Source organism: Nyctibius grandis, chromosome 2 (assembly GCF_013368605.1).
Source record: "Nyctibius grandis isolate bNycGra1 chromosome 2, bNycGra1.pri, whole genome shotgun sequence".
NCBI lineage: Eukaryota > Metazoa > Chordata > Aves > Nyctibiiformes > Nyctibiidae > Nyctibius > Nyctibius grandis.
Genome location: NC_090659.1, coordinates 91,598,729 through 91,626,403, shown reverse-complemented (window position 1 = coordinate 91,626,403; position 27,675 = coordinate 91,598,729). Strand labels below are relative to the sequence as shown.

The 27,675-nt window shown below is 41.2% G+C and overlaps 1 protein-coding gene across 3 annotated transcripts in view; it reads left to right on the top strand.

The window, feature by feature from the left end:
- ELF1 (E74 like ETS transcription factor 1) overlaps positions 1 to 27,675 on the top strand; it is a 93,978-nt gene that overhangs the window by 43,566 nt on the left and 22,737 nt on the right. For 2 of the 3 annotated variants that reach the window (XM_068418234.1, XM_068418251.1), the window contains exons 2-3: positions 11,861 to 12,224; positions 20,466 to 20,640. In XM_068418234.1, the coding sequence (XP_068274335.1) occupies positions 12,153 to 12,224; positions 20,466 to 20,640 (247 nt within the window). In that variant the 5' untranslated portion in view covers positions 11,861 to 12,152. Of the gene's footprint in view, positions 1 to 11,313; positions 11,515 to 11,860; positions 12,225 to 20,465; positions 20,641 to 27,675 lie in introns of those variants that run through there. The other variant, XM_068418243.1, reaches the window with a different exon arrangement.

Genomic DNA, 27,675 nt, shown 5'->3' with positions numbered 1-27,675 from the left:
TACAGTTTGGTACTTTGCACCTCTTCTTATATCACCTTTCATTCCTGTTTCTACCGGCTTTTTTGAATCAAGTATATCTGCTTGTGAAATGTTAGAAGGTGTGTCACTCACTCTTGGGTTGGGCTTTTTGTTGCTTTTTGGGTTTTTGGGGAATCTGTGTGAAAGCTTAGTGCAAACATCAGCTTTGTGATTTTGATGAAGTAGGAGATTTGTCTTAATTTTTCTGAGAGATCTGCTAGCATAACTCCCTGGCTGTGTTAGTAATAGCATTGGGGTCTCAAAGCCCTTAAAAATAAAAAAATGGACAGTACTACTTGTCCTAGTTCACTCATCAAACTATTTCAGAAAGAATTTAGAAGAAGTAGTAATCTCGATGGTCGTGACTGAACGGGTGGCAAAATGGACCCTTCGGGATGTATAAGGCAGGTGTGTGTTGGGGCACCGTACGGGCGCTGTGCTGTGTCTGATTACAGACTGGGGAGAACAGCTCACCTCTTGCCTGGTGCGAAAAACCTGACTGAGGAATTCCTGTGGTATAACCATTGGAAATGTGTGACTGAGTACTGCATTTCTTACATTTGTGGGTAAAGTTAAATGAGGATCTTTGTGACAAATAGATTAAAAAGCTTCGGGCATGGTTTGCAAAAATGTGTTTTAACTGATAAGCTTTATAAATAAGACAGACTGAAAATCTGATGTTTCTATCTGTATTTTACCCAAGCGTCATTGTTAACCACAATGCTAACTTAAATATAAATGTAAGCGCTCTTCTAAATCCGGAGCTAGAATCTCTCAAAGACCAAAACACTTGTTTAATGCTGTGTTAAGAAAGCAGCTTATAGGTAAGTGTTAGTTGCAGTGCTTTGTGATATGGGCTGTACTGTTTCTCGACACAAGCCCTCTTACCATTTATTTTTTGCTTTGCTTTGATTGGGTCTGTGATTCTTGTCTGAAGGATTAAAAAGTTACTTAAGTAAAGATTTAGGTTAAAGCAAGTATATAAAACTCTTCTTGTGTGTTTCATCCGTACTCTCTGAGTTAGCTCGCTTGTATGAGTGTAACGGTCTGAGTATTACCTTATATTCTCAGCTTTAGCAAAATGGACCACTTGTCCCAAGAAGGAGGCTGCCTAAATAACCCTGGGTGAGTTGTAAGAATATACATATTTATTTGTTAAAACTCTGTTTAATTCCAAGATGTATAATATACATGTGGGAAAGCTAAGGTACCTGTCATGCAAGAACACATAGAATACCTTGTGCAGTCCTCTGAAGCATCACCATCACAGCTGGTGTTCACAGGGATGGCCATGCATCTTGCATAAAGATGCTGTGGCACTGGAAAGAGAAACCACTGCTGCTTTTTTTCCCCATCATCGTATGGTTTAACTCGCCACTGTCTGGACTGCAGACCCTAGACTGTGGAAATAGGATTATCAGCACACTCTCTGGAAAGGGAAGGTGGGCTAAAAGCCATCAAGTAGAAGGTGGAAGAGCCAAGCCCAGGGCAGCACCCCATCCTGGCCGGGCAGAGGGATGCCAGTTGTGCTGGGAGAGCCACGGGCTGGAAATGCCATCGACTCGTGCCGTGCTGGTCACGTGCTGAAAAGGCGCCTGTCTGCCTCCTGCTCTAGCAGCAGGGTCTGGAGGGAGGCAAGAAATCACTCTAATTAGATGATCTTGAAGCTGGAAAGAGCCGTTTGGGGTTTTTGAGACCTGCTAAAATAAGCAGCAAGTGCTTCCAGGCCATGGTTCTCATTGGAGGCAGGAGAAGTCTCTGTGCTGCTGGGTCTCCAGGTTTGTTCTTGTGGGCATCTTGGAGCCGCTGTTCTTGGCGTAGCCTGCCTGTGTCCTCCAGTTCGTAAAATGAAATCTCACACTGTCCTGTAGCTGTTGGACAAGGAGGAAAAATGACTCCTCTGCTGCAAACGATTTTTAAGTGATATATCCTAGAATAAAAGTTTTCCTGTTGGTAGCAAGGGTTAAACATTGAGGGCAACAGGTATAGGCAGACTTAGGTATGTGATATGTTCGACTGTTTTGCAAGGTGCTATAAATGTTGGCTCCATGTAATCTGATACCAGGGTAGGACAGGCTAACTTAATGAAGGAAAATAGACAGCAATGTAAAAGAACTGGAAATTCAAGTCTAGCTGACTAATACCAGCCTGCTCCAGAGGCTTTTGACTGTTCATATTGCTGACAGCTGACAGCAAATGAGAGGCAAACAACAGAAACGTTGCCTAATCTGCTCTATATTCATACAGATTCTTTAAAGACACTGCAGAGGTAAGACCCTTTACTTTTCTCAATCTGGCAGAGTTGCTGAATGCAGCCTTGAACATACATATCGTCGGCAGGAGTAAAGTACGAGCTGAGGCTTGAAGTCTGTGTGTGTTTGGGAAAGGGGAGGCTACAGCAAGTTCTGTGTGGATTAGTTTGTGCACCTCTCTAGTTGGTGCACATCAGTTAAATCAAATTCAGATTTCTGAAACTGCTGAAATACTCAAACACAGAAATGCAAATCACGCATTATTTCTATGGCTACAACAGAGAGTCGTTTTGAACTTATTTAAATGTTTTGTTTGTTGTGCTTGACAGTCCAGTTGGAAAAGTTTAAAAATAAATTAATTGCAAAAGGAAAGCCACAGAATGCTAAAAACCTGTGTTGCAGAAGTTGTAACGGGGATTTTTACTGAGCTTGGTCCTGTAGCATCTTCTGCAGAATGCTGAAAAAGCCCCGTGGAAGTTTAACTCCCTGATCTAGAATTACTGATGCTTGGCTGGAAAAGGTCGCCTGGAATAAGAAACTTTTGACTTCAACCTGATCTCTGCTGGCCTTTTTTTCAGTTGCCCCCTTTAATGTGTATATTTTGTGTGCATTTATATCCCAGTTTTTTTTTTAAAAAAAAAGTCTGCATCTTTGGCCGGCAGATTTTCCTTTGGTAAACTTCACTTTTACCTGCAGTTGATTTAAAAATAATGACTTTCTTACTAATTCTTGGGCAAAGTAATTTTTGGAGGACAGTTGACAGTTTTATATCAGTATTGGGTACAGACTGGCAACTGGTAATTTGTGAAGTTTGGCACCTAGCCAAAGCAATTATATTTAGTCTCCCCTGATCTTTCTTCCTCCCACTGCCACCTCTTCATTCTCTTGTGTGTATGTGTTAATCAAAAGTGCAAAACCTCTCGGGGTCAAGCAGTTCTTCCCCCCTCCACCCTCCTTTACAAGTTTCCTCATAACCTGTTTTAGCTGTCTTGTAGCTCAGCCCTTCATCTGTCTCTGTACTGAGACGCTTTCCCTTTGAAATCAGTGAGATTTGACTTATCTGCGGCTCTCTTGTTATAGTTGCTTATAGGATTGTGGTGTTAATGCTCCTTAAAAGGTGCTATTAAGTGCCAGAAACCACTTGAAGGTGCCTTTTGAAACATTTGTTCTGTGCCACTGGAATAATTCATTTGGTTTACAGAAATTTCTGAACCGGATTTGGGATTTTATCCGTCTGCAGTTTTCTCAGTATCTTTTCTAACCAGGAGATTTTGTGAAATATAAAAATAGTGAGATATCTTTGATACTAATGATATTTATTAATGCTGGTAATTTGGTTGTCTTATGACAACACATAAAACCAGTCCTGTCTCTGTGATTTTACTATTGGCTAAAATAGTGCATCCTGAGTGTTGTAGGAGAGGAAATAATGAGAGATCTTTTGGTTTCCTTTCTCTCCATACTTAGTATCACTTACCTCTTGATGAGCTAAACTATGCAGACACTTGCAGTGTCGTATCAAACTTGTACTCCATCTGTTCTGTTTTTGTAGTGTTTAATATATTATTATTTTTCTAGGGGAGAATACATGAGTCCAAAAGTGAGCAGTTACAAAGAAAAAAAACGACAGCAAAATCCTGCCTGTAGAGATGTGCCGTTGCAATCTGCATTACTGGAGGTTTGCCTTGTGTTATGACAGGTCTTTTCCATTCTGTTTAAAAAGAAATCCTTATGTAATGAGTCTGATTTGGTCTAATTACATCAAGCTGTTTTTAAAACATTTTATACTTTTCTTAAGCTTTTGACTTCTGTCATGTCTGTAGCAAGGAGTTTGAGCAAGCACATCTAGGCTGATGCATTTTTAATTGTTTCCTTTCATCCTCTCAAAACTAGTTGCTTCTCGACTTAATTGAATGTCTCGTTGTTCTCATTTTATCAACTGGGAAATACGAGCACCTGATTTTTTCTTTCTCTTTACCAATAGTGATGAATTAACTACAAAGGCATAATCAAAGGACAGACCAAGTTAGTGATTCCTAAGAGTTTTGGGCCAGCAAACCATACTCCCCAGCCTCTGCATTTACTGGAGATTAGCATGCATGTGTACCATTATGCAGTAGCAAGAGGAGAAGCAGGTCTTTGCTATGAATGTTACTGTTTTAAGCTGGTCCTTGGATCCATATTATATTGTTAAACAAGGCCATGCTTTCAGAAATGTTCTTCATAACAAAACGTGATGGTTGTTAAGATAAGAGACCTTTAGATAGCCCGTCACAGAGAAGTTCTTAGAAAGACTGGCAGTCACGCTATTGGTCGCCAGGAAGCTTGATGTGATGGTGTGCTTGTGGCCAGTGTTTTTGAGGTGGTGGAGGCCTGATTTGCACATACGCTTCTCCCCTTTCTGACAGTAACTATGCACTGATGTTATCTTTGCAACACTGACATGTTAGTGCTACTTTGGTCCCCACGCTCGTAGACTGACTGCTGAGTTCTCACAGGCTTAGCAGACTGTGCGAGCTCCCTATGCACTGCCTGGGGGGACGCTGTCCTTTTTTTTGGGGGTGGTGTCCAGTTAATCTCGTTTGTTTGGCCTTCAGTGGAAAAGGGAAAGATCAAGCCAGATATTCTCTGAGCAGTACTGACGTGATGATGAGCAGCAGTGGGTGGAGGTGGCTGAACTGGAAGCAGATGAGAAGCACTTCTGCAAATCCCCTTGTTGTATAGGAATGTGGGAGGTTGTGGGGTTTTTGCTTCTTCAGTAGCCAAAACAGCTACACCAAAAGTAAAAAGTCAGGTCAGTAGAAGGCACACATTTCGTATATTTATTTTGCACATACACAAAAATGGGGATAAAGTGTGTTTATGTAATTGCAACTGATATGTGTATGCATGTGTCCATGCAGGCATGTAGAGTAGGTGCTATGCAGTGAAGCAACGTTTCGTGACTTTTATCTAACTGTAGATGCAGCTTATCTGTGAGCTGAGGCTTTAGTAACCCAAATTCAATCTGAAAAGTTTCAAAGCCCTACGTGTAGCCAAGGCTCCTAGTCACATAACCACTTCTGAAAATTTACCCTCATCTTCTCTTTTATGTGTCTAACGTGCCAAAAAGTGCAATTTGGGCAGCTGCAAAATGGTGTTTGAATTCACTAAGCAGTTTTGATTGGGAAGGGGGCAGATGGGGAGAGAAGAACGTCCAATCTCTGACATGATTTGGGGAGGAAGGGAGGGCTGGCATTGTGATGTCCCATCTCCCAAACCTCTTCTTCTTATACCATACACCCAACCTATAGAAATGCAAAATTCAGTTATTTTCTTCTCAGGGGAATGGAGAAACGGGGGAGAGGATTTGGACCCTTGCTTCCCCCCAGGAGTGCCCTCGCTCCCTTGCTTTAGGGCATGTTACAGCTAACTTTTCCTGTTGACTTGGCTGTGCTTTGCAAGAGCAAACACTTTGCAGAGAGGTGACTAAAACTCAGCATGGCCTTTCTCTTCCCTGATCAGATTAGGGAGGCTGGCTCTTTATCTTAGCAGATGTTCAAACACTTTGTTCAGAGCTCAAGAGCTTCAGTAGTAGAGTTGAGGAGAGCCTTCCTCAGCTCAGTATCTTCTAGCTTGCTGTTTAGGACTGGCCCTTCGGTGGTAGTCTGATCTTTTGTTGCTGCAGCATAAATCAATTATTTGCAGTGTCTATACACCTACACTGATTTGGGGCTACCTTTACACATTGAGCATGCTGGCAGGAGAGGATACAGAGGGGAAAAAAGCCTCAGCCACACTGTAATTTTCTTCAGATTTCCGAGCAGCGCTCTGCTGGGATGCTGGGTTTGTGTACAACAGCTGTGTTATATAAATGTGCTAAATAAAAGGGACTTAAAAAGTATCGGGGAACATGGGAGATAGGAAGAGGAAGGTTTTTGGGGGAAGTCTGTAAACAGTGCTGGAGTTGTTACTGTTAATAGTCCAGAAAGGAATCTTGCCTAATATTAAATATTCAGGCTAAGAGAGGTAGTTGCCAAAAAAAAAAAATACTCATTGAAAATGTGATTTTTTTTTTTTGGTGACAGGAAAGAAGAGCGTGTTGCGTTTGTGCTTTCTGCTCTCTTTGGAGTAAATATATGCTTTTATGTGAGATTCAGGGAATGGGGGGTTCATTTCACTCCTTTTTATTGACTGAATTGTGTGCCTATTCTTTTTTTTTATGCTCATTTATATTTAACAGGCAAACCTTCTTACTCTCTGTCCTCTTTGCTGTATATGTACTGAGAGCCCATGGTGACATAGGCTGGTTTCCAGCCTGGCTGCAAAACAGGGATTTATTGATACTGATGATTTCTTTGTCCTTAACGAAAGCTCAGCAAAGGTCACTCTGTTGACTTTTATTATGTTAGCTGCTTTTTGCACAGTTTCCCTTAGGCAGCGTGGATGCTTTCAGAAGATTTCGGGCTGTTCTTTACATTGTTTCTTTCCTTCCTCAGTGATACCCCCTTACCATGTTGTTTTCCTATCATCTCCTTTAATTTGTGTGAGCAGTTGAAATACTGAGCCTTCAGAAACTTCTCATGCCAATTAACATATATTCATTTGTTCTTCTTGCTTGTCATTTTGCCAACTACAGATGCCTCAGGTCTAAGGACGTGGTTCAAAGCTCCTGTTCTCTGTAATTTCTTAGTATTACTGAATAGGAATAATCAATCCGTGAAGAATGCCACAGTAGACTATATTGTTAGCATCTATGTTCAGTGTGGACCATACATAAAGAAGATCATCGTGGGTTTGGGATTTCTACATTAAGAGAACTGCGATATCATTCAGCTTTCCCCCCCCTTATTAAGAAATCCGGACTCTACAATGTATTGCTTGTACAGTATCTTAAAAAGATGCGACTCTGCAGAGGGTGGATTGGCTCTGGCTTGATCCATCCTTAACCTCCACTGGTAGAAAGGAGTTAGAAACGTGTGTGAAATGGTGCAGTTACCATCCATGTGTTTGTCTGACCTCACCCAGGATGGTTTTCAGTCCTTCAGTCCAAAATTTCCAGGTGATGTCTTTATTCTTCCCTTTCCTCTCATTCACTCCCCTCTTCCTCCGGCATCCAAGATGGTGTTGAGAAAGGGGTTCAGCTTTGCACTTCTGTTAAGTCACGACTTTCACACTTCTAGGCTAGAGCTAATGCTGCGGACTGTCTTAGAAAATCATTGGGAAATCTCATTTGTCCCATGCTAAACGAGTTGAGCTGTTTCAGCAGTAACGATTCAGATCTGCATTTGAATCTTAAAGCAGCTAAGGTGGTTCTTAATTTTAAATGTACGAATGATCTTACTAATTTCACAAAAAAAGGCAGTGTGTGATGATTACAGGCATCTTTAGTAAGCCTGAATGGGATTGGATCCAGTAGCTTGCTGGAGGTCTCTTTCAGCTCAGCTGGGGTGCTCTCAGAACCAAGGCTTGAGCCTTCCTAGTTTACAGCTGAGCTGCTTCAGCGAATCCTTGAGTTTGTGCCTGGTACTTTGATGCCTGCTGCCTGCTCCAGTGTGGTGCCACTGTGCTATTCCAGTGTTCTGCATTACAGTGCTTGACTGCTAAGGCAGTATGGGCTATACCGGCTCATATTGTCAGGAGTTGAAGGAGAAATCATGGGTTTGTTACTTCCAAGTTGGAGCCGAGTTTCAGTATTGCACCTTTTGGGACCAAAACTGTTGGTTCTGGAGGTATTTATTACCAGCTTTGTTGAACTGGCTAAACAGAGGTAGGTTTAAGTGCAGGGTATATATGGTGAAGAGTGGTGGGGGAAAAAGGTTTGATATCTAGCTGGAAGGAGTCCTACAATGTATCTCTGGGATACCAGAGTAGCAGTGTACTAAGGGTTAAACTGGCTGAATGTACTTTTTGACAGAGTGATTGAGGGGATTGTTTCTAGATGTTGAAATGAGTAGAGGAGGGGAATTTCCAAGAGGGATTGAAATAATTTATTTGTATGTCCAGTTTCAAGAATTAAGCAAAATTAAGATGTTTGTTTATATTGCTGTTCCTTAATATTGCTTTTTATAATAGGTTTGTACAACAATTAGTAAAAATGAAAGCAAAATCTTAGTTATTCTGTAGTCCTGAAAATTTGATGTAAATTTTATGGTAATATATCCTGGGTTCCCTTTCTCCTAGGACTATTTGTGTGTAGTCAAGCTTATTGTGCATGTGAATACAATTTACACATTTTGTGCTGTTTGCAAATAATTAATTTTCTACTCACAGATGTACGTAAAATCAGGCAGGGAGATAAGTGGCATTATATATCAAAAACAATAGTCATGTTTGTGTTAGCCTATAGACAGCAGGATTCTTTGCTACTTGGAATAATGAAAGCACAGTTTATAAAAATAGATGTGGAGGAAAATATAGCTGGTTTGGAATTGTGCTGGCTTCTGTGAAACGCTGCTCTTGTTTTCTGTATGCCAGAGAAAGTGATATGGGTTAAAGGAAAGTACTTTTGCGTTATTTTGCCATGCTGTTATTGCCCAATAGATCATTTGTTATTACTGCATAACACTAAAGAAGTAATGAAAAGAATTCCTGTAAATAATAATAGTTTGAGTGCCTAACCTTTATAAGGCTAGGTATAAAAGCCCACTAAAGCCTGTTCACTCACTTGTGTTTGACTTTGGTCGTAATGTTGTGGTTAGATGGCTCTTTTCTTGTAAGAGGAAGGTATCATTCTACTTTATTTAGAGAGTCCTTGGTGGTTTGGGGTAGGGGGGTGTAGGGGGAAGGAACGGTCTGCTGTATAGTCTTACATCACTGCATCACTGTGGTGCAAAATTCATAAAACAGCTTTTGACTATCTGTTCCTGCAATGGTATCAGATGATTAGGAACTTCAAAAAACTAAAAAAAGTGTGACTATTCTAAGTAGTGTTTGTGTGGATCCCTTTGGCATCAAATGCGTTACACTGCTGCAGTCTCTTAAATGATATTAAATAATGATCATTAGTTTTGCATTGAGGGTTTTGTTGGGTTTTTAAAAAATAAAAAGTACTAAAAGCCGTAAAGAGATCTTTTCTTAAGTTTGCTGCCACAGCTTTTGGATCTTATGCATTTAGTGTGCATCTTGGTATTGTAGTATCTACTGTAAAATATTGGTATTTTACAGAATAATGATCTGGCACTAACGGAAGAATATGTCAGTTCCCAATACATGTAGGGAACTTTTAGACTCTGTCTTACAGTGGCTATACCTCCAGTTTTCCTTGTACCTCACAAGCTTACTAGGTAGCCCACATCTCCGACACTTCATTTATCCTGATTTTACATTGACGGTGTTAATTGTTACTGACCTTAGAAAGTTACTGGGCCTTAAAAATTTGTAGTCTTTGTTCATACATGTGGCTGCAATTAGTGTAATGGAGATAATTCTAAGCCCTTGCTGTATTCCTGCTCTGGTTCTCCCTTGACAATTAGCTTAACCTCCATTTTAAAATAAGTTGCCATTGGGAAGATGAGGAGGTTCTCATATTTGCCCCATGATCCTTTGGAGTTACTCTTCAGTGATTAGAGGGAGTGACTTCAAATCTTATTATTTATTATTGGAGAGTTATAATTTATTTCTAGGCAGTAACCAAAATAGAAGTTGTACTTAAATAAATTTCCATACCTGTCCTCTCTTCTGAAAGAGCTGGTATGTCCTTATTGACATATACTGACCCATTTCAATCACTGTCTGTAGGATTAAGCTAGGTATTATCTGGCTATATATTTTATTTTCAGGCTGGCATACAAAGCTGGTAAGAGTCTGGGATTGCATAAGTTGGTGTTAGTCCCACTGTGCTGGCATGTGTGTAACTTTTTAATAGCATTCTTATCTTCTCAAAGGCGATGCCAAATAATTAAATTTAAGGGAAGTTACTCAGGATTATATGGTTGCATGTGATGTTTTCACAGCCATAGCCCTGCTGAAGTACGGAGAAAGCCTTTGTAACTATTCAAGTCATCCTGCAAAATGGCAAGGGCTGAGGTTAAACAGTCATGGTTCCCAAAGCACATCCTTCTCTGTTCATGTGTGTAGCTCTCATTAATGCAAATATTCTCTAGTTTAGGGTTGTGGCTACTTCTATGCACCCTTTAACAGCTAATTAAAGCACACTTTGGAAGTTGGGGAGGTTCTCCTGTTTGCATAATCCTGGGTTTCCTGATTTCTTAGAAGGGTAGGATCTAGTGACTTAAATGCTTGAATGCTCTGCCATCACTACTCAGGAATTTGGGAATACCACATTCTATATGGGAAAAACAGCTGTTACATTTCCTAGAGTGAGGGAGTATGAGCCTGTGACATGATCCTCCCTAATTAAATTGCTTGGCATCAGGGAGAGGAAGATGCCCTTCATTTTTTTGAGTTTCAGCCTACCGCAAAAACAAGGCGAAGTTAAACCTCCTGTACAAAGCCAGATGTTAATCCTTACCAATGGCACCGAAGTCACCTAGAGGCTTTCCTGGGGGTCTCAGTCTGGATGGGTACGTGGTAGACCTCTGCCCCTTATTCTTCTGTCTGCCTTAATCAAAGGCAGTTTAAAGAATTTTGATCAAAATGCTAGGCACCACACATTTCGCTTCCTTAAAAACATACGGATTTAAATTCCTAGGCACCAACATACTCACTGAGGTTCCTAATTTTAGACACCTGTTTCTGTTATTTGTTTGAAACTGTAGGCTTTTTTATTAATGTATTGGTAACCTCAGTTGTATAAAAAGATTACGTTTTGTGCTTGCCTTTTTCCCCAGCAGTGATGTAGCACATCTCTTCCTAACCTCATGTTAACCATGTTTACCTTTGGCGCTGATGAGTAAATGAAAACGTGGGAGCTGTAGGCATGCATCCCTCCAGTGAAGCTGTTTACATTCCGTAGTTTGGGATATTTTTTTTTTTCTTTGCTATTGTACTGTGCAGTTTTTTTGCCTGTTCTAATTTGCCATGACGTGGTCAGTGCTGTTTCCTTCCGGCTGCTTGTGAGCCTGTGGCAGAGATAAGGATACGTTTACAGTGCATTTTTAACAAGAAGCTGAAGATCTGCTTCGTGTAGGAACTCAGGGACTCTCTGGATTGTACAAAGAATTTATTTACTGGTTTCATCTGTTTGACGCTGTGGGAATGAAGATCTAGAGCATTTTACTTGCAAAATAATAACTTTGCTAAATTTGAACTGTGTGCGAAGAAGAAAGGCGATATACTTGCGATATTTCCTACAGCTGAGTAGGTCAGTCTGGATTTTGTATTTTTACTTTGAATATACCTCAAAGATGAGAGTTGCTAATGAATGTGAAAACTGCGTATATGAATCAAATGAAAAGTCAGATTTTCTTTTTGTTAACTTTCGTAACTTTTCTTAGTCGCATGCTTTTAATATGAAACAGTTTGAAACTGATGTCTTACTTCCTGAAACAGTTTTATTTTTAAGGGAATGAAAATTTGCATGTATTAATCAGTAGAAGTAATACTTCTGAAGATGCAAAGGTGTCTGACTTCCTTGGAGTTAGATAGATAGTTTGGAGCAAGCTTTCATCATTTCTTAGTGATAACTTTTTTATTTTTTCTCTCCACAGTGATAAAGGCTATCGAGGTAGAGGTCCCTTCCAACCCTTAACCATTCTGTGATTCTGTGTGATTCTGTGAGGTGAGAGGAACAACTCAGGAAAGGATTTCCCTTGGTTTGTTTCCCTTTGAGAAGAGAAGAACCCGGGAACACCGAGGATCTAAGGAATACGAACACTGGTACTTGATTCATTTTGTGACCCTGCCTTTTTGCCCAGCTGGACGTCGGTGACGCTCTCTGTTCTTTCACATTGGAGAACATCTTTCTTCGTATGTGGAGCTGAGACCTGGGAATGCGTTATTATGGCAGCAGTTGTACAGCAGAATGAGCTTGTGTTTGAATTTGCCAGCAACGTCATGGAGGATGAGCAGCAGGTATGGGATGGTGTAAGAAACCATATTCGTACAAGTTGGTGCTATAAATATTATGAAAACATGAAGAAAAATGTGTTGTAAAACACAAAAAAGCAAACATTGACGTCCTTATTGTTTTGAAACAGCAGATCTTCGTGCTGTTTCAAAAGCTTCCTGTTGCTTCCTGTAACTTGCATGGGCAGAACAGAAATTGGTTGAAATGTTATAACTTCTGCAGTATTGCAGAAACATCTCCTCTGAAAATGTTTTTCCTGTGTCGCTGATTTGTGCCAGTAGAATCCATCCATTTGTGATGCAGAATTCCCCCAATTCTGGTATTTTACAGTAGTTTTAACTTCCCTAGTGTGCTGGGATAAAATTCTGAATAAAAGTAATGGTAACACTACAGATGACTAGAAGGAGCAGAGAAGACTTGCTCACTGCTTTTTATAGATCGGTTTCTAAATTGTGTTACTGTATGCCAGCTCTTCAGAAATTAGCTTTGTAGTAGTTTAAATTAGTTTCTTCCACACTGCAGGGAAAATATGTCTGTTTCTATCTGATGAGGCTCTCAGTTAGGTGTTGATTATCTAAACCACATCCTGTGAGTCCTGAGGCTTCAGTGAAGGATTCCTATTGTAAAAACCCAGCAGCTCCTCTATAGGTAGTGTTTAATAGTAGAGTTTTGCATTTATTAACAAGGCATTAGGTGTCTGGGTACTGTGGAAGGACAATTCTTAAAAGGCTTGAGAAATGCCAGACACTCCTCTTTTTGTGTATATGAAAAGCATTTATCCTTCTCTCTTTCAAAAATACTTTTGATTTTATAATCTTGTCTCTGGGTTTTCTGTACGACCTCATATCTGGCTCGGTCAGTGGCCTGTTTCTGCTGTCAGAGTCATGCGATCATTTCAATGAACTGAGTGTTGTCTGTCTAAAGTGCTAACTCAGTTTTGGGTGGAACTAGTAATGTAACTTCCTTCCCTGTATTTTTCCAGAGCTTGTGGTAGCCTGGGGATTTAGATATGGGAATTGCACAAACATAGGGGAAAACAAACCTTATTTATTACCTCTGCTTGTTGTTCATTACTGGTTTTACTTTACAAGGCAAGGGGAGAAGGGAGAGTTGAGATGGGGGAGGGCTCCTTCACTGTGGTTTCTGGAAAGGGTAATGTAAGCAAACATGGTTTTGTTCAGTTTAACTATGCGTGTTCTGCGTCTTGCAATTTCTTCAGACGCACACCTGAAAAACTTTTAAGATATTAAAGGGCACTCAACAGGGCAGTAGAACGTCCCTAAACAGAGCTTTCACCAACCCCAGAACAAACTCAACCTTGGCATTTATCTCATAACGCCAATAAATCCTACTCCACGTTAAGTCTAAAGAAAGAAGGCGTCCTGTAGCATACCCTAAAGGTGGTGGAATCAAAGATGCGAAAGGCCAAAGAGAGAGAGTGCATAGCAGAAGGTCCATGGCTGCAAACAGTCGGAGGCAACCTCCTCTTAAATCACTGGGTTACCTTAGTTCAGATATCAAAGATACGGGTGGCCAGCTAGCTGGCTGCATGAAGATCTTAAATATTTGGATCTTAAATACTCAGATCTTAAATACTCACTTGTAGAAAAAGAATCCTGCATAGGGAAAGATCTGGGAAGCTGGAGCAAGATTTAGCTCAGACAAGGATTTATAGTATAACATTAACCCAAAAAGATCGATTATGTATATACCTGGTTGATCTGCTTCTTACAAAGTAGGAGCTATCGCTGTTGCTACTCCTGAAGTTTTTTGACTCTGGATAGATAAATTGTGTTTAGGGACAGATAACACAATTTGTGTACGTTGCAAAAATTTTAGCTCTGGAAGTGCTCTGTGTTGGCCAGAAGCATTTTTTTGAGCTTCATCGGTATACAAAAGGTGATGTCTTTATACATCGGTGTCAGTTTACTGGTCTTTGGATAATTTTTTTTGCAATGCCCCCAAAAGCTGGCATTGAAAGAACTTTGGTACTTTTCTTCCTGTCAAAGCTTTGCCTGGAGCCCTGTTGTGCCAAGAGCTGTCAGGACATGGAACAGCTGCAGGGAGAGGTTTGGGGCCTAGATGGCAGCTACACTCAGTGTTTCAGGGAAGTCATAATTCATGGCTATTTTTAATTTTTTTTTTTAAGTCTTGGTTAAACAACTGTAAATTATGAACAGTCCATTTACAAATGTAAGCATTCGGCCAGTGGCAGATGCCCATGGGAGGGACTCAATCATATGGCCCTGTTTGAACGGGAAAGGCTCTCTCTTATCAGCTCTATCCTTTTCAGTTTAGAAAATAGTGATTTTTTTTTTTTCTTGGAGGGTTCATTTATCGCATTGTGCATGTATGGTGAGGAAGAAATGGGATGAAAATATCCTTGTAATTTTGAGAAGGGAACAAGTGTCTTGCACTAATGCTACTGATAACCTGACTGGCTGCTGCTGCGTGTCAGAGGTCCTGGTTAAATAGATGGTTTGCCTTTTTTTTTCCTCTTTTTTTTTTTTTTTTTTGAGAGAGAGAGACTGCACACGTAAAACCAGGCAGGAGCTCCTACAGGCTTTGGCTGAGTCAGTGCCACTGCCTAAAACTGCTTTTCTTCATGTCTGCAGCTTCTCCTCTCAATGTCTTTTCATATAGCCCTTCGTTAACTTACAGTTAACATGATATTTGATCAGGACATTCTTGATTTAAAAAACTGAATAAAAGCAGCCACAGAGGCTGGATCCATAGTAGGACGTTTTAAATGGTGCCATGGGCATGCTGAATCATGGCAACCATTAAATTGCTAGCAGGGTCCCCAGCATGACTGCTGTGTGCTAACAGGTACTCTCTCAAGTGTCTCTGATGCACCTGAAGACACCTTCTGTATCGCTGAGGAATGGTTCTCTCTTCCCTTCTGAGGAAGAGGGGTCCAAACCCTTAGGTTGGGCTGTGACTTCTGCACCATCTTCTCATGCCTTGGTTTGTTCTTCCATGTTTCCTGGTCTTGCCGTGGACTTTCTGAAACACTGAGTCACCTGGTCAAGGCCAAGGTCTACATTTTTTGGCTATTTCCAGCTCCTGCAGAAAGTCCTCCCCTTATGCACCTGCAGTTTTATGAAGACTTTCAGAAAATGATTGTGAGGTCCATAATGAGGTTGTCTCCCCAGGAAAGCAAGTGGCATTTATCTGCTTCCAGTATCCCTCTGTGAAACTTGGTAATTTCTCAGATGTTGGCCGTGGGAGCGCCTTTAAAGTCAAGAGGCTGCCTCTGCTGTTGGCACAGGAATTTCAGCAAGAGAAAACCGGAGCCCGTTTTCTAGTCACCAAGGTCACTTCGCCTAGTTTTGTTTAGGTTTTTGTTTGTTTTTTTTTTTTTTTAAATAAATGGCCAGCTATATTGCAAGTCTGAATTCTGTTGGTCTGTTAAAAAGCCAGCTTTTTTCACTGAGGTTTCCTTCTCTTTTTTTCTTTTTCCATGTAGGTTTTCCCTCCTCCTGTCTATTGCATGCCTTTCTTCCCACTCATCTCCCACTTGCACAAAATTTATTCCACACCAGTTAAAAGCTAGTCACCATATTCCTGGGACAAGTTTTCTTCTGTAGAGGACTTGTAGTATGGTTAGACAGTACCTCCAAAGCAGGAGAAATCCCCTTCCTTATTTTCCATTTCTACAACCAGCATGGTGTTTTGATCTTCTGTCAGTTGGTGACAGCTGATGAGAAAATTCTCAGAGAAAAAAAGAAACACCTTGTCAGCATGTCAAACACCCAAGAAGAATTTGAGAGCAGGAAGGAAGATTGCTGCCTTTGGCCCCCGGAGGAGGGCAGGGCTCAGTTTTCATGGGGTCATGGAGCATGATCGATGCTTTCAGGGACATGCTCAGGGACCTTCCATGGACTTCAGCATCTGTCTGAAGCTTTGCACTCCTTGGAATTGTTAAAGGTTGGTCTACAGGACTGGTTTGTAGATAAATTACACTGTGAGGAATTTGATATGTAAGACTTGGGAAGATTTCAGCGGTAGCTCAACTCCTTTATGTGTCCAGCAGACATGGGAGATGTGTTGAAGCCAAGCCAAAGCTTTGGCAGAGTTAGGATGTCATATTTTAACTATATTTTGCATGAGAAAGATGAAGCAGCAGAAGTAGACACAAGGAAACAATACACAAATTGTTTTTCTGTGGATTTATGTATTGATCTCTTGAAAATCATTGCTGATGCTTTGATTTGGGACTGTTTTTTAAATTTTGGGATACTTTGCACTTCTCCTTTTTTGTTAGTGCATATAAAACCACCTTTGTATTAGAAATGAATTCTTTTGTGATCTTGCTGCTGGAGGGGTAATTTAATTTGTCTTAATTGAATCACTACCTTCTACTCCTTAATTTAATGTTGTTTCCCCCGTGTGTAATTCTCATTATACACTAGCATCAGAGGGGGCTGTAGTAAACGCAGGCTCTTCTGCAGTTCTGAGTGCATACAAAGTTATTCCTTTGTCTAACAGTAACAGAGGTACAGAAGGTTTTATCTTGGCTCTGAGATGGGTTTCAGGTGCTTTCAATGACAGCAAGAACATTATAGAAGCACCAAGGTGAGATTTTACCTCTCAACAGTCATACATACATCAGTGTACATTAGTAGTAGCTTTTAAAACTGAATGAAACGGTTAATGAAATCATAACCAATTCCAAATATCGTACAAAAAAGTGGTGACGGTTTCTGCAAAAATGCTTTTCAAATTAGATTTGTTTGCATTTGTGAATGCTTTTCTCTCTGAACGCATATTATATATTTGTTTCCAGCCTTTCCTTTTCACAACTGTGGCAGGAAAGAAAATCCATACTTTGTACCTCCATAAGGTATGAGCTGGAAGCAGGTGTAACAATGATTTTAAAATAAAAGGCCACAAGAAATGATATTTACTCTGACTCTCCCAGCTCAAAACTGTTATTAATTTAAAGAAGACCACACTTAAAGTGTCTTACCATGAGTGAATGCTTTTCTGTTTGTCTCCTGTCTTTCAGAAGCGTAGTGTGTCGGACAGTCCGGCTCCGAGTTCAAGCGACCAGGTATACCCCTGCCATGGGGGTTTCTCTGCCTGTAGAGAGACACAGTGACCATGTCGTAGTACGTGTATGATGGTTGTTTCTAGACATGGTCAAAATACAGTTTAACCTTGCAGAGCAAATCACATCTGATCATACGGATCAAACCAACTGCTGCTGAAATGCGTAACTGCAGCACTGTTCAGTACAACGGGAAACATTTTGGTCAGTGGTGAAGAGTGTTTCAGTAACACGTGGATGTTTGGGCTTTTGTATTTAGGTTTCACAGGAGAGTGACAAGTAGGTTGTAATGTAAAAGGGCTGTGAGAAACTGAGCTGAAAACATGTGACAATCCATTGGTTTTATCTGTGTTTCATTTATTATCCTGGAACACTTCTTTATGGCCTGTCCCCGCTAAAGAATAACAGCAGTGCTGGAGGTGGTTTTGCCTCTTGGAGGCCAAGTCAGTGACGTGAGTGTCAGTCATTAGAGAACCGTGCTGAGCCAGAGTAATTTTTTTATCCAGAAGGAGCTAACGTGAGGCTTATCCTACACACAGGCAACTAGATATGTTGCTGTAGATGCTGCAGCTATTGAGCTGGTGCAATGGCAGAATCAGGGAGGAAGGGGCACCTTGTTTCGGAGACGTGGCTGGGAGGCACCTGGCCATTTGCCGATGAGTGTGCAGGAGACGGACGCCTACGTCAGAAATAGACACCTCAACGCCTCCACCTTTTTATAGTCAATGGAAAGGAATAGGTGTTCTTAGGGCATGATTCATCCTATTGTAGCAGAGGAGCCTAACACAGGCAGGGAAACTGTGCCCTGGAAATACCCAGTTCTCTCTGCTGGCTCTGAAGGAAACCTGGGATTACTAGCTCAAGTCCAAGCATTTGCACCACAGCTGTCTGAGGTTAGGTGAGATGTACTTCACCCCTAGTGTCTGTAAGCTAGAGCAACATGAGAAGACTGAAGTCATCTTACCTGGCATCTTCACTACCTAAAATTCATAATTTTTAGCAGATCAGGAGAATATTGAATATTGAATGGTCCAACCCAAACCATTCTATGATTATATGGTTCTACTTGCAAAGCTCGCAGATGACAGGAGCCTGAGTGTCATATGTAATCCTTTTTTAATTTTTTTAATGTAGTTACATATATGGGCATACAATATATGTAACTTCATCCCAAAAATTATATAGAGGGGCATATTACTGAAATTGGGGTGCTTAAACTATTTTTGTAGCATGAGTTTTGTATCGATAATGAGGCTGCAACAGGCCATCTTCATTCTAGTTTCTGGAACATATTGTTGAAAATAAAACCTTTCTTGATGCAGACAGTATTTTATTTTTCTTCTGTCTTTACAGTTCTTTATCTTTTTTACTGATTTGGCTTTTATTTAATCAAATGTCTTTGTTTATTCTTGACTGAAGGCAAATAGGGGCATTAGGGTCACTAAACAAACAGGATGCGCAATGTGAACGCGATGCTTTCTGAGGAACAGCAGGCGCCTCTTGGCCACCAGTGGTTCCCGGTTTCTCAGCCCAAGCAAGATGCAGCTTCAGAGAGAGGTGCATTCCTTGTGCCATTGCTTGACTTGATACACGGCCATCATCTGGCAATGTCATCGCATGAGACAGCTTTAACTGCTCTGCCCTTTGTTCTTTTTTATTGATCTTGTACCGTGTTACTCTGTTTTGAAGCTTATGTTTGGTAGAGTAGGTAGGTTATTTGTGGGTTTTTTGCTTTTGGTTTTGTTGGGGTTTTTTTTGTTGTTTTGCAGACTGTCCATGATAGAAGCCCGTAGACATACTAGTTTTGTTTCTTAGTTCTTCCTTTTTTCCTGATTACCCTTTACCACAGTTGTTGCTGAGACATGTTTTACAAAAGACAGAGAAATTTAAAGTGTTAATTACTGCCTTTTAAAACTTCTAATTGCACTTTCTACTTCCAATACTTGCGTTCCAGACTGTTCCCTAGGAGAAACTTACTCCCATAGCTGTTGTGTGTGTTGAGCCAACAGTTCTGATACCATTTTCCGTTGGTGGTGGTGTGCATAGTGGCCAGACTGTGAGACATGAGGAATCCCTAAGCAAGCTTATAATCATAGGGTTGTTTTTTTTTCTTGCATGGTTAAATAAAAAAACCTGCTTGATCTGTGCATATCTGTGCTCTTCTGTGGAGGGTGAGACCAAATCTACATATACTGTTTTTTCTCAGAAACATGTTTTAGCAACTTTTTGATTTATTTTGATGTTTTTAAGCTTGCCACATTCATAATGTGATTTATTTTTATAGTGAGAGAGCCTTAGAGTTATGCTAGACTTTCTTTGAGCCTGCTCTGCTATCATCAGCTATGACTTTCTTCCTTCAAATGACGTTTTAAAGAACTTACTTTGGAAAACAGTGTGTCTGTAGTAAAAGGTATTTTCTGAACACCTCTTCCTGTTGAATGGTTGCCTTCTCAGAGAGTGTGCATCTTATTATTATTACCGGTCAGCTTGATTTCTGTTTTCCCAGCTGCCCCTTTTGTTCTGTGTCTGATGCAGAATAATTATTGAGACAGAAGGATGATGTCTGAAAGCAGACTTAGGAAGGAAAGAGGGGGGACAGGGAGTAATGTCAAGTGACTAAAGCCATAAGAATTAGAGAGGGAAAGTATTACGGCACGTATATCAAGCACTCGCTGTTACACCCCTTGCTCTTGTAGCAAGTGTCCCCTAAAATAGTGATCTTCAGCTAGTGTCTCGTGGGAAACTTGGTGCCTGTGAAAGCTTCGTCTGGTCCTGACAGCCACAGGACTCCTCCGCCCCCAGCTTGACGGGAAGAGCAAAAGATTAAGGTGCTTGCAGCAAGTTGCTTGCCCAGTATTATTGCCAGCAAAGTTTAGCATCTGCTGTGCTGTGCCACTCCTCTGTATTGTCAGCTTTTATGCTGCAAAATAGTGTCGTGGGAGTATGGTATTACCTACCGGAGTAAAGTCAGTATATTAGATACTACAGTGATACTCAACCTCTGGCCCATAGGTAGGACACTGCTGCTACTTGGTTTTATGTGCTAAAAATCATGTCGTTCTTTGGTACTCCCTCCTGACGGTCTAGTAATCAAGTGATGCGGTATAGGGCTCTTGAAGTATTAATCAGTAAGTGGTTACATTGGATGTAGTCTAACTACCATCATTTTATTTTTCTTTTTTCCACCCCCCAGCTTGGTGATCCATCTATTTTCCCTGCTGTCATCGTGGAACACGTTCCTAGCGCAGACCTCCTACACAACTACTCTGGCTTAACCTGTGTGGATGAACCTAGTGACATGATCACTGAGAGCTCTCTGGACGTCGCAGAAGAGCAAATCATAGAAGATGATGATATCACCCTCACAGGTTGGCAATAAAAATATTTCTGTGCCATGCTTTTGCACCAAGATGGCTGTGGCTAATGGTGGAAAAAAGCTTAATGACAAAAAACCATCAGGAAACAAAATTATAGTAGTATTGAATGCTGTTAATTCTGTGCAAGACAGAGAAAAGGGCATTAATAACCATTAGCAGGTGGCTTCCAATCCCCGCAGCGCAGCTGATAATGGTGAAGAGTTTCATTCATCAACAGAGATTGAGAGAGTCCTGCTCAGAGGACCAACAAGAGTTTTCTTTGCTCTTCATAGGGTTTGTTTGCTCTTATTTAGTGGTTAGTACAAACCTAAGTAAACATGCATACCAAAAAGCAGGAACATGCAGCTTGAGTAGATGTACTGCTTTAAGCTTTCTGAGGGTATACAGTTAGCCATACAATGTGTACGTTAGCGTGACTTACTGGTCTGAGTATGCTCAGCATAGTATTCATTTTGGATCTCTGATAATGATTAACACCTAAAATATAGATGTTCTGTGTAAATTCTGTTGGAAAAGGTAGCCCCAAAGAGAAAAACAATTCTCGAGAGCTCATTTTTTTAAAAAACAACCCCTCACTGAATGCATGTATTTGAAGCATTTTTGCAGAACAAGTCTGAAAGGTGAGGTAGGTACTTCACAGAGTGAGGATCTGTTTCTGTGTCTTCTTTCAGCCATTCGGCTCCACACCTGGACTGTCTCCAGCGCTGGAGACAGCCTGCTGGTTTCAGTCATGCTTTTGACATTATTTCCAAAGGCATACTCTGATACCATTTTTTACCACTAAAAGCAAAACAAAAACTCAACAAAACTTGACATGAGGAACACTTCACAGAGTAAATTGACATGAGCTGTTCTCAGTAAATGGTTTTATCTGATAAATATAGCTGCTTTTTTTTTTTCTTGGTAATGAATTATCTGTGAACAGACTGTGACCATACAAATAAGTTAGCTGATTATTCAAGGTTTTACATACTTAAACATTATTTCAAGTTGAGACCTCTTGCCAACTATTCACTTGCTATTCATATTAATTATTCACACTGCAACTGGCATTTCCTCAGTGTGTTACTTAAGCACCGCTTAATGCTGCTGTGTGAATTTTTCATAGCAGATCATTTTTATGAATCCATATTCAGTGTAATATATTGTGTGTGAATTTTTACTTGCATTGAGTAATCGTGAAACTCCACTTTTGTGAATGCTCTTGTTAACATTTTTTTTTGTTGCTGGTCACATGAGAAGGGTTTGCAAATTGCTGCCAGAGACTGAAAATATGTAATCCTTGTAACCGACGATGTCCAAGGGTTTCTGGGATACTTTAGAGGCGGACAAGTATGGTATTGTTCCCATCATCCATTGTAGTTCAAGCAATCTGGTTTTCTTTAAAGACAAAGCCCTTAGAAAACCAGAGCTGCCACTTTGCAGAGATTATTGTTGTGAAGGAGATGTTAACTAATTATCTGTTTCACACTCTTCATCCCACTAGCTCCTGTGCATGCTGTGGGTTTCCTTGGGAAGGAAAGTGGGTAAGCTGGGCAGGGACTAGCAGAGCTGCTGAAGGCTCCTGCGCAGGGTGCAAGGCGGGCAGCACTGTCAGCTCAGCTCAGCCCCTGGTTTCTGGCAAGGAGCTATCCAGCCTGACACAAGTGGGGCAGAATTCAGGAGCCTAGAGGTGCAAAAGCACCCCACAGGAGGTGAGGACACTGGGGAGGGAGCCCCCCGTCACCTCCCTGCCTGCTGCAGGCAAGCATCAGCTGTGTCCGCAGCTGCCCGCTTGAACTGCAAGGCTGCTGTGGAAGAGACCTGGTTCAAGCACGGCTTGCTGTAGGCTGCCTCTGAAATGGAACTAATTGTAACTGAAATTTCCCACCTACTCTATTTTTCATCTGCTTTTTTTCCCCCTCCCTTCTTTGAAGTTCCCTTCTTGATTTTTTTCATGGGACATGTTTGGTCTCTGCGTTGTTTTGCTCTTTGAAGTTTGTACCCGTCTTTTCAGTCACTTCCACGTTATTGCCTTTGAGAAAGGATCAGACATTGTAAAGACTGTACTAATTCCACGTTAAAATATTCATGAGACTGAAGTTCACAGCAAAATGAAACTGAAACTGCCATAATTTGTGACTAAACATCTGTAGGATGTAGCTTCAGCCCTTCAAAACCACAGCTATCACATATGGGTGATTACTTACCTGTAGTATAAATTATAACCCGCAGAAAACAGTAAGAACAGCATCTGTTTCTTGTGAAAACTTGCTGAAAGATGGCAAACAACCAGCTTTTCAGTTACATTAATGCTCATGCTTTAATTTTTGTATAATGAATAGGCAGACTTGTCTTATCACTGTCCTCTTTAAAAGCACATTTCCCTGGAAAAACTGCGATGGCAATTTATATGGTCAGTTTGTTGCCAGTGTTATGGGGCTTTAAATGATTAACTGTCATGTAGTAAAGGATGATTAAGAAAATAAATTGGAGCATTTGGCTTTGAATGGAGTTTTATCTCTAAAGGGAATACTGAATTGGTTTTTTTTCCTCTGAAAAATACAGGGGATAATGTTTTGTGCAGATTAAATTCTAGGCCGACTTGTCAGATGGTACAATTTGCTACACTTTATTTACCGTCTTAATGTAACTAATTACAGTTATAAGATTCATAGGAAGGAGGAACTAATTGGATTATGTAACTTTCTGAACTAATTTTCTTTGTTATTATTATTAATTCTTTTTTTAACTATGCCATGTCTGGCCAGTTTAATTTAGAAAAATAACAGTTAATCAAACTTTGCCGTTTTGCAGCTCACCTGTTCTGGAGTTGTTTTGATGGGATCAGGAAAGCGGCTGCACTGAGACAGTTTGGGGGGATGAGGGACAGAAAATTTGCTCTTAGATGCCCCGTGCCCTCGTCTGAATCAGGAGCATGGAAGCGTGCATCTTCATAGATCAATAACGGTGCTTAATAACCAGTTCAGAAGTTATTTTACAGCATTTTGAAGTTGGTAGCATTTGGCTTATACAGTTGGTGAAGCTCTAGCATTTGTGGCATAAGCCAAGCTGATCAAGTAGGAGAATGAAGGCAAAGAGATGTTAGGTGCTGCAATCCCGCACAAACCCAGCGTCTTCGGTGATCATTTATGATGCTACAAAGAAATCCAAAGGAGTAGTTAGGTGGAAACAGAACCTCATGGTGTTAATCTGTGAGGATTTTTAGTTGACGAGGTGCCAATTGTAAAAAAATGAGTACGGTTTCAGTTACTTTGTAAAGAAATTATTCACTGCTGCATGTAGCATCTGGTGAAAAACAGTGAGGGTTTTCGGTATAGCTCCCCAATGAGATAATTTTCCTTACCAATTTTAAAGCCTTATTTAAAAAACTAAATGAAGGGTGATGTGTAGGTCTCCTGAAATACCTGTGTTCTTAGACCCTGTTTTCCAGTGTCAGTTAACAGTCAGCTCAGAGTTGGTATTAAAAAGCAATCACTTAAATTCAACAGCTAGCTGTTCTGCAGAAGGGGGCTCCGTCCGTGTTCAATGGATCTCTTTCTACTTTTAGCAACTTTAGATTTCTTCTGGTGATACTTTCAGGCTCTGCGGTCCCTATTTTTGTCTATAGTAAAACCAGCAGTGAACTTAAACACAGCCGTGACCTGCACAGCCCTTATCTTGGCCTGGACAAGGACTCGTGTTGTCCACTCTCCAGAGCTGACGGCCACTGGGAAAGTGATGGGAGCAAGGTGGGACTGCTGAAAGCAGTGTAAAGCTCTCAAAAAAGACGCTAGGCAGGCGTAGGGCAAGCAGGACTTCGGACTTCGGCAGGGAGCTTCCAGCGTGAGGCACAGTTTTTTTCTCCACCAGGTGAGAAGAGCAGAAAGCTGTGTTAGGGCAGGCCTGGGCTAACAGTGAGCGCTGATTCACAGCAAACCGGGTTTCGCTGTAACTGGGCTGTAGCTGGCAGGCAGCTACAAAGGCGTACATTTCTGGCTTTCTCAGATAAACAAGAACTTGTAGAGTAGTACCCTGGGAAAAAAATGAAGTTGCTTTGGGTGTGGTTTTCCCTTTTCCCTTCCTCTTTTTTCTCTTCCCCCCTCTTTCCTTTTTCCTTTTTTTCCTTCCCCCTTTTTTCTTTTTTTCCCTCTTTTTTCCTCTTTTTTTCCCCCCAAAGTTTCTACCTATTTAAGATAACATTTGAAATCTGATGCTTCTCAGAAATTATGTCCCCCACCACCGTTCCTTCAGCTCTGACTTTGCCAAAGTGTAACAGATAAGCTGTTTCATCCCAATACTTCTTAAATTTGTGACTGTATCATAACTGCCAGTGATTGGAATACCTTTCTGCAACCTTAAGAGAAAAACTAAAGTAACAGACACCAACTTTAGTTTTTGGTCATCTCCGAGCACTGTCTCAAGTTGAGTGATGTGAACTAGCATCTTGGGGCGAGTAGGATGGAGATGTGCTGCTCCATTTCCTCTGTGCAGTACCCCACACCTTGTTTGTGTTAGCTCTTGAGTTCTTGTAATTCAACTTGCTAACCCAGCAAAACCCCCCAAACTTCTTTTGAGTCGTTTTATAAAACCAAATTGTCTCGCTACATGTGGTAAGTGGCAGGAGTTTGGATCATGAACCAGGGGCGCAGATGGGAGGAAGAACCACAGCCCTTGTTTTTTCAGCAACAGGGAAACACTAATTTTGCTTCACAGCTTGTGAAGTCATCATCTAAGAAGAGGCTTGAAGGGTGTTGGCAAGGGCATTAATGTGGTTAAGAAACTTATTTTTGCCATTCTGTGTCTGTGGATAGACAGATAGCTGGTGCTCCTTACGTTTTTTTGTGAGCATCAGATTACATTAATTTCTATGTTACGTTATTTATATGACTATTATAAGTTCCTTTCATTAGTCTGGGATATGGATGGTTGATTTTTAGCCACACAGTGTAACAGCAACGTAAAGCTGCCAACCTCTGCCTCACCTGCCATTATTCAGAGTCAAGAATTGGCTTTGCTCAGTCACCTCAGCACCTGAAAGGAAGCAGGAGGGTTTGCTCCTTGTATGGCTCTCACCAAGGGAAGAGCAAACAGCGGCTGCTCCCCCTCCCCGCCTGCAGCACTGAGGATCAAGGGGTACCACTGCTGGCTTTTAAATTGTGTGGGGTAGAGTAAACCAGCTCCGCCCAATGGCTTCGGCTGAGCTGGATCATGGCGAGTTACCTTCCCGTCCATTCAGACAACGTCAGAACTGACGACAGCTGCTTTGGCAGTGCTGTGTGCCTATATGTAGGGTGACATCCTTATTGTGGTCCTTGTTATGCTGGTAGATGGTATAGAAAGGTCCCATCCAGATAAAACTTAGAACCAGAAGCGATCAAGTCGGCATTGCCGGACCAAGCGTGAGCATGCCTGCAGGCTGCCTGGGCTGCGCTTGGTTCAGTCTCCTCCTCAGCTGGCCAGGCGTTCCCTAGGGATGCTGTCTGGCTCTTGGGGCTGAGACGCTCTGCAGCTGAGCTCCCAGGCCTGCAAGCTACACCATAAAAGCGTCAGCAGTTTGCTGCCCTGTCTTGCTTCATGGTGTCCCAAGCCAGAACCTTAGTCCACACTCACTACCTCCCCTTTTCCCTACACTGTCCTCCTCCCCAACTCTGCGTTTCCTTAACTGAATGTCTGTGCAGGATGTGGGGTGGAGGCAGTCCTGTAGACAACAGGGTGAGTTGCTGTGCTGGTCAGGGGTTCCCAGTACCCATCTACTTTATTCCGTCTTAGCCTGAGCCTCTGACGCTTGGGGCATGGTAGCACTAAGGTCAACAAAAAATCCAGAAGATAAGGAGGCTTCTCCTGAGCTCCAGGTGCTGCCTGTAAATCACAGCTGGGTGGAGGAGGTAGAGCTGATGCGTGAATGTCTGCATTCATCTTTGCCCTCTCCTAATTATACGGTTGCTGAAGCTGTAAATATTTGGGGTGAAACTGGGTTTTTTTTGTTTGGTTGTTTTTTTAATTGTGTGATTATTTAGTGATAGTGAGCTGGGTGCTTTGTTGTTACTGTGATTTTTTTTTTTTTTTTTTTTAAGTATAGAAATTCTGGCATAAACCTCTTGCTTTTATGAGAAGAAATGTTCCAAGGTCATTGTGTTGTGTTTTATGGTGCATTTTTGCTTGCTCTGTCAGTCTGTCTCCTTTCTTTTTCATTCTTTTTTTCTTTTTTTTTGGTGACTGCCCCACCCACAGTTCCTCAAAGCTGAACAGGGAGAGAGGGCATGAAGCTGACTCATTACCATACTGAGAAAGTACCTGAGGTTCATTGGTGTCCTAGGGAGGGGAATACTAATGCACCCCTTTGTACCGCTTTGATAGATGCAAGTGAATTCCCCAGTGTAGCTTCAAATTCGTATGGAAGGATAAAGAAGCCTGGCTCATGCATTCCCATCCAACCAAGAGTAATTTCTAAAAGAATGTGTTAAACAGTTCTAAAGGTTCATGGTACCAGGTGCTGGAACTAATATCTAACTTATTTGTCATGCTACAATTACGTTGAAAAGAATCCTCTGGTAAGGTACTCTTCCAGTCAAACCAATATTATCTTCTTGAACAGCTGTTATTTTGCAAAATGATATTTTATTTGATTTTTGGAGTGTAGCTTCAGATGACCTTAATTATAAATTAATACTCAAGAGCTTTGGGTCTGTCTAATGACCACCCTCAGGAGACTGATGAGGGATTGTCTAGTAGTCAAAATTTTTGAAAAGTTTGCCAGCCCTCTCTATTGCTTTTCGTGTTTTATGTTTGCTTCCTAGTGGGTTCCTGGAGCCTGTGCTGTTAGCCCTGCCTGTAATCCCCATGAATTTGAATGGTTTAGGATTCAGTTACACCTTTAGATCATATGCTCTCTAATAGAAGTTGTGGAATAGTTTCTTGTCTATCCTCCAGGCTAAACGACAGGATATTTTTGGTGAGCATCTCTTAATGGAACACCATAAGAAGAAATCAGCAGTATTGGGGTTTTTAAACAATACTGTCTGAAATACTCTTTGTGGTAGTGAT